Here is a 6,451-nt window from a genome sequence, read left to right as displayed (position 1 = left end):
TCTTCTCCTGGTACGATCTCCTCTCAAAAGGGGATGTCTTAACTGATTTCACTGAATTATTCAATTTCAGACAACACATTTATTTAAATGTTTTATGTCTTATTGAAGGTAATGTAGTGGGGTGGCGCCCTCTATTGGCCAGCCGCCACTGGCCAACTCGATATTTGTCTATTTATAGTAGACCATGAAAATAAAAATGTATTTTATGGAGCATTTTATTTTTAAATATATAAGTGATATCCTCTGGCTTTTATTGTTTTGTCAATTACTTTTGTGTTTGAATTAAAGGACAAGAATGAGTGCAGGTTTATAATAAACATTCAAAGATTTTATTCACTCATTTATAAAAAAATGACAAAAAGTTTCAGAGTTGTTGAAGTAAATTGAATAACAAGCAGGCTCTCAGGGCCAGTTACAGCATTTGCAGATATCATCAAAGACCAAGTTAGCGGGGCAGTTCTGGATCCAGGTGTTGCCGTTGTAACAGCTGTAAAAGGAACCTGGAGCATCAGGTTTGGCGTAAGACCCAGCAGTCTTTGTCAAGCAGAAGTTGTCAGGTCCTGTGGTGGTATAAGATGTAGGTGTGGGACGAGGTGTGGTGTTGGGTTTTTCTGTGCTGGTGGACAGGGTCACCTGATTTGGGGTGGTTGCTGTCGGGGCAACAGGAGGAAGATCTGTAAAAACAGGAAACATCATTGGAAAATGAAAATGAATATACATGAAGGAATCTTTGGGTAAGATTGTTCTAATTGAAGTGGACAGTTTTTTTTTGGGTTGTTTTTTTTCTTATTTTACTAGAAGTTAAAAGCGAACAGAGATGGTTGATGAGGGGATAGTTTCCTTGTTCACAGAACTGTCCATTGTTTATAATAAACATTCAAAGATTTAATTCACTCATTTGCATAAAAATGACAAAAAGATTTCAGAGGTGCTGAATTAAATTGAAAAACAAGCAGGCTCTCAGGGCCAGTTACAGCATTTGCAGATATCATCAAAGACCAAGTTAGCGTGGCAGTTCTGGATCCAGGTGATGCCGGTGGCACAGCTGTAAAAGGAACCTGGAGCATCAGGTTTGGCGTAAAACCCACCAGTCTTTGCCAAGCTGAAGTTGTCCGGTCCTGTGGTGGTATAAGATGTAGGTGTGGGATGAGGTGTTGTGCTGGGTTTTTCTTTGCTGGTGGATAGGGTCACCTGATTTGGGGTGGTTGCTGTCGGGGCAACAGGAGGAAGATCTGCAAAAACAGGAAACATTATTGGAAAATGAAAATGAATATACATGAAGGAATCTTTGGGTGAGATTGTTCTAATTGAAGTGGACAGTTTTTTTTTTTTTTTCTTATTTTACCAGAAGTTAAAAGCGAGCGGAGATGGTTGATGAGGGGATAGTTTCCTTGTCCACAGAACTGTCCATTAAAATCATCCAGATCTAGAGCCCAGACTAAAGCTCCTCCAAATCTGTTCTCTTGTAGGTATCGGACCTGAATAAGTAAAGACAGCAGCACTTCAACAACAAACTTCAAACTCAACCTACTTTAAATCATCTAATATCTGACACATTGAAGGAGCGACATTTTAATAAAAACGCATCACCACCTTTGTCGTGAAGCTGTCTTTGTTGTCAAATCCAACCCACTGGTTTTCTTTGACTGCATATGGAACTTTCTGATCCTCAATCATGTGGATAGTGGCCCCTTTGAGAAAAGAGCAAATCTGAAAGAAAGTTTAAATTCAACATTAACAGCTTATTTTTAAAAGCTTGTTACACATAGAGTGAGAATTCAATGTCACTAGTTTTCTACTTCACCTCATAATATGACCAGAAGCCAGCCTCTCTTGTAAAAGCACCCGCAGGAGCTGGACCACTGGCCGGGGCTCCGACCTGACTGGACTGAGAGGACAACAGAAATGTTCTCCCATATGGAGCAAAGCCCATATTTAACTTTTCCACAGGGGTGCCTTGGTCCTGCCAGTACTTCATGGCAAAGTCCTAAAAAGGGGAAAAAAAGAAAAAAAAGAAATGGACAACATTAATATTTGAATGGACTGAATTTAAGGGAAAAGGTGTCTGTACATAGGAAGTTGCTGTCTCCTTTAGACAGTTTTGTGCCGTTGAAGCATTATAAAAGTTAAAATAATGAATAAAATTATGAGTCAAACCTCAGGGAACCCTCTTAGGAATATGACATTTAATTCTGCATTATGTATGTCTCCTCCATGCTCCTCACAGATCTAGTGTGTTTATCTGCATCTATTGTGGAGCAGAAACTTCACACCTTTACATCACCTTCAGAATAAAATGCTCAGCCTGTTTCCTTTACAATAAACTCGATTAACATTGATTGCTTCACTCATTTAAGTGAACACCTTGAAATCATTTGCAGTATTACAGCTTTTGGAAATTTCCAGTGTTGCCAAACAACATTTTATTAGACAGAATTCAAGCATGCATTAAAACGATGAATAAAAATTCACTCATGGAGGGAAAAAAAGAGAGAATTGGCATCATAGGGCAGAAAATTTGACCTCTATATTCATTATGCAGCTAATAATTAAACCCTTGTACTCACCATATTTAAGTAGGCATGGTCCCCAATTTCTTGTGCTCTCTTGTACAAGGGGCTGGTATGTCCTGTCACTCTCTCCCCGATGCCATGAAAGTCATACGTCATCACATTAACAAAGTCCAGGTACCTGAAAAGAATACATTTTTATAAAACCCATAATGACTTCTGCTATAAATGGAAACAATGTGGGGTGTAGCACTGAGTCATACTTTGCCATCTCAGCGATTTCATAACCAGCATCAATAATGCCTTTCCCTGCGGCCACAGCAGCAGAGATCAATAACCTCGGGCGGCCTGTGGCTCTTCCTTCAGCCTCATAGCCTTGCAGTAGCTCCTGTACAACAAAGAGTCACATTAAATTCAAATCTTGTAAAAGTCAAATGATCAGAGTATATAATATGGGATCCTACCTTGCATAGCAGTGTGAATCTCTGCTTGTCTTCCGGAGGACTTCCTCTGGCACCGGGGTACTCCCAGTCCAGATCGAGTCCATCAAAGTTATATTTTCTGAGTAGTTTGATGGTGGACTGGATAAATGTGTTTCTTTTAGCTTGTGTTGACACCATTGATGTGAATCTGAAATCATTGTGTGGGAAATTAGAAGTATGCACACAGTACATCAATCTTTATTGGTTATTTTATGTTTAATATCTCACTTTTGCGTTCCAAAGTTCCAGCCTCCTACTGCCAGCAGTGTTTTAAGATTTGGATTACTGTAGGAACACACACATTAATTTTCTAACTGCATATTCTTTCACAACATTTTTTAAGACACAGTCTAAGAAAACGCAGGACTGACCTCTGTTTGAGTCCATTTAAGGATTGATAGAGGACATCATCATTCCATTCAATGGTGACCAACTCATGCACCTCATTGATACCAGCAAATGCATAAATCAGGTGGGTGCACATGTTTGGATCAACATTTGAAGGCATAAACTTCCCATTACCAGGTCGGTACTGGGACCAGTTGGTGAAATAACACAGCAATCTGGTGGATGAGACTAAACACAGAGAAACGTTTATTCATCTTTGAGGAATAAGTAATGACTGCACATTCAACACATTCACAATCAAGTCCAGACTGCTCAGTATTTGTTATTGGTATAAGCTGTGAACTCACCCAAGCTGCCAAGGGAAAGCCAGAAACCTTCAAAGTGACAGATTTAGTTGGTCAGTATTAGATAAAAGCAGATTTTAACATAACAGTATCTTGCTTTGAAGTTATTGGGCCTTACCTGCGAGTACAATTAGCTTGTTCATGGTGCTTGGAAAAATCACGCACTAAGAAGCTTTCTTTTCTGAAAGATGAACACAACCAAAACATGTTAGTCATTAACAGGAACAGGTTGCATGACCCAGAGTTTAAGGCTGATTTATACTTCTGCGTTACCCCTACGCAGCAGGGGCTGACGCGGACATGAGCACCACATACTTGTGCGTCGATGTGTCCGTGACGAGCAGCAATTCTCAGCCAAGAGTGGTCTCTCTGATAGCTGGTCGCCTGCTTCCGGCCCCGCTACGATCTCTGTTTACTTTTCCACAGCGATTCAGAGCGTGTTATGCTAATCTACAGCTGATACATTTTACTGTTTATCATACAGACATGATTACATGAAAAATAGAGAGGAGGAAATGAAATACACGGCCAATGTCCGGGATCCCGGGAGTGATATAAATGCGGGAAACACAATGCTGCCAAGCGGACCAATCACAGGGCTTGCGGTCCGCGTTGATTCTACGCGTCGTTACATTTTGGAGGACTGCATAGGTACAGGAGCTACGCGGACCCTCTGCATAGGTTACGACGTCGATTCACGCAGAAGTATGCATCAGCCTTAATTAGGTACAAAGATGTTGCTTCATACAAGTTAGTCAAACATCTGCACGCGCAACAATACGAAGACAATTTCAAATCTTAATATTCCAATGAAAATCGAACCACTTTTTATTTTGTAACCATTTCTATCTCTTGTGTTTTGCGCTGATTGTCATTAAAGCCAATATCTGACGCTCCCAAAAAGAGAAGAAAAATCTATATGTTTGAACTGAGTAACAAGGTTGTTCATTTCTTGGAATACATACAAAATGTTGCCAAACTCTAGGGTGCATGACACATTTTCAGCCAATTAAATGTTCTCTTTTTTTATGTTCCTCTCCCCAGTGACACACGGGACCTTTGAGTTAGCTTTCAGTTATTGGATGTGGTTGCATTTCTGTTGTTAATTGTAGACTCAGCAGTATTGGCCAATCAATATCTGCAACCGATCCCAATACAATGCAGTTTGGCCCTTAGACTGTATGAAACATGGACGGAACAACAGCTCTCCCAACTGAAGCCTGAATTTTCGAGAGCTCCCCCCTACTGACTGGCTGCAGTATAAGTCATAAAGTCTCCTCCATTATAACAGCTGAAACATTGGTCAAACTAGGGAATTCAAATGCATGTCAAAAAACAATTCTAAAACATGCTTTCTAACATAGCAGTTAGTTGTTATCATGCTCTGTTGACAAATGTGGCTTCTGCAGCCAGTATAGCAGAACAGTGAGAGAATATGTAACACAAAGAGTCAAACACAAACAAGCCCTAGAGCCATTGAACATTCCACAACAATGAGCGTCTGCTTCAAATCAACACAAGAATCTGTTCTGAAGTGTACCCACCTGAGAGATCTTTGCGTTGTTATCGGTCAGTTAAAGGCAAGTCTTGGTTAGCAGAAGAGTTGTGATGTCAGTCCTGCAGCTCCACCAGCCAGATTGATTCTTTGCATGCCTTGGCTCGATTGAATATGTCGGGGCCTATTTATATGGTATTTAGGCATTACAGAATACAATGGGTGGAGATGTAGGCACGTTGCATTTGCACACGTACACATGTAATTTGAAGACCATGATTTGACAAAGCAGAACTATGCTAATTGCTATTTCATAACACCTCCAAATATTTTGATTTTGAACATTGTGTTGACAGATAGTAGAGAGTGACTCTTAACCTATCAATAGTGTGTTATCCTTACAGACCATCACTTATGACTCATTATTACCCAGCTTCTTGTTGTGTAAGAAACTTGATTCTGATTGGTCAAAACCCCTTGACAGCTGTTATTAACATCCACTAACATGAGCAACGCCAGAGGCAAACTGATCACACGTCATGTCATATCAATCCACGCAAAAGAGTTCCGGCACATTTAGCTTCTGCTTGTTGACACCATAGACCGTAAGGTGAGGGGTAACTGTGAGCCTACGTAAGCATCATATTGGTAAATAATGTGGCTAAAATGTTAGCTTAGCATACTAAATCAGCAGGCTACTGAGGTTTACATATTTGATCCTGTCCAGCAATATTAAAAACAGCAGCGGAGCAGGTGGGAGCCACTTTACATTACCGGTCTCTACAAAGAAACTTAAACCATGAGCGGTGGTGATGATAGTAGCAGGGTTCAAAGTTATGACATTTGCCTTGTTTATCTTTAAAGGTGTGTGAACCACAGAGCTCAGAGAAGACATACTGACAAATAAAACAACAAGAAACACTAAATCTGTGACCAATCGTTCAGAAAGGTCCTGCTGCAGGCACCTCTCCATCAGGATCAGATTCTGGATCAAATTCAGAGGGTTGAAGTGACATGGGTCTGTGAGCAGCCATGTCTATGCGTGCAACATTTAAACATTAGATCAACGTGCTGGACAGCTGAGGCTCTGGAGGGGGCGTGGTCAGAGAGCTCATTCTCATTTAAAGGCGCAGACACAGAAAACAGCCTGTTCTGAGCAGGGCTGAAAAAGAGGGGTTTACATGCATGCCAAAATCTGATTTCAAAGTGTTTTTTGAGAAATAAACTTTAAAGACATGTTTTGGGGACCTCTTAGACCAATATGTTTTGATG

General features: G+C 40.5%; 1 protein-coding gene across 2 annotated transcripts; it reads right to left on the bottom strand.

Annotated features, from left to right (window-relative positions):
* Positions 1-311: 311 nt before the first annotated feature.
* LOC117821668 (chitotriosidase-1-like) lies at positions 312-5,332 on the bottom strand. 2 transcript variants are annotated; one of them, XM_034696102.1, is made up of 13 exons: positions 5,229-5,332; positions 3,803-3,865; positions 3,688-3,714; positions 3,364-3,568; positions 3,221-3,277; positions 2,975-3,140; positions 2,774-2,898; positions 2,568-2,691; positions 1,805-1,987; positions 1,594-1,710; positions 1,346-1,478; positions 1,089-1,232; positions 312-674 (listed from the first exon to the last, which is right to left on the bottom strand). In XM_034696102.1, exons 2-13 carry the CDS (start codon positions 3,825-3,827, stop codon positions 403-405), a joined length of 1,578 nt encoding a protein of 525 aa, XP_034551993.1. In that variant the 5' UTR covers positions 3,828-3,865; positions 5,229-5,332; the 3' UTR covers positions 312-402. The 2 variants fall into 2 exon arrangements, with proteins under 2 accessions (XP_034551993.1, XP_034551994.1); XM_034696103.1 differs by lacking the exon at positions 5,229-5,332 and adding an exon at positions 4,000-4,040.
* Between the last annotated feature and the right edge of the window lie 1,119 nt (positions 5,333-6,451).

The sequence above is a fragment of the Notolabrus celidotus genome, chromosome 11 (assembly GCF_009762535.1).
Source record: "Notolabrus celidotus isolate fNotCel1 chromosome 11, fNotCel1.pri, whole genome shotgun sequence".
Taxonomy (NCBI): Eukaryota; Metazoa; Chordata; class Actinopteri; order Labriformes; family Labridae; genus Notolabrus; species Notolabrus celidotus.
This window is presented reverse-complemented; position numbering and strand designations above follow the sequence as displayed.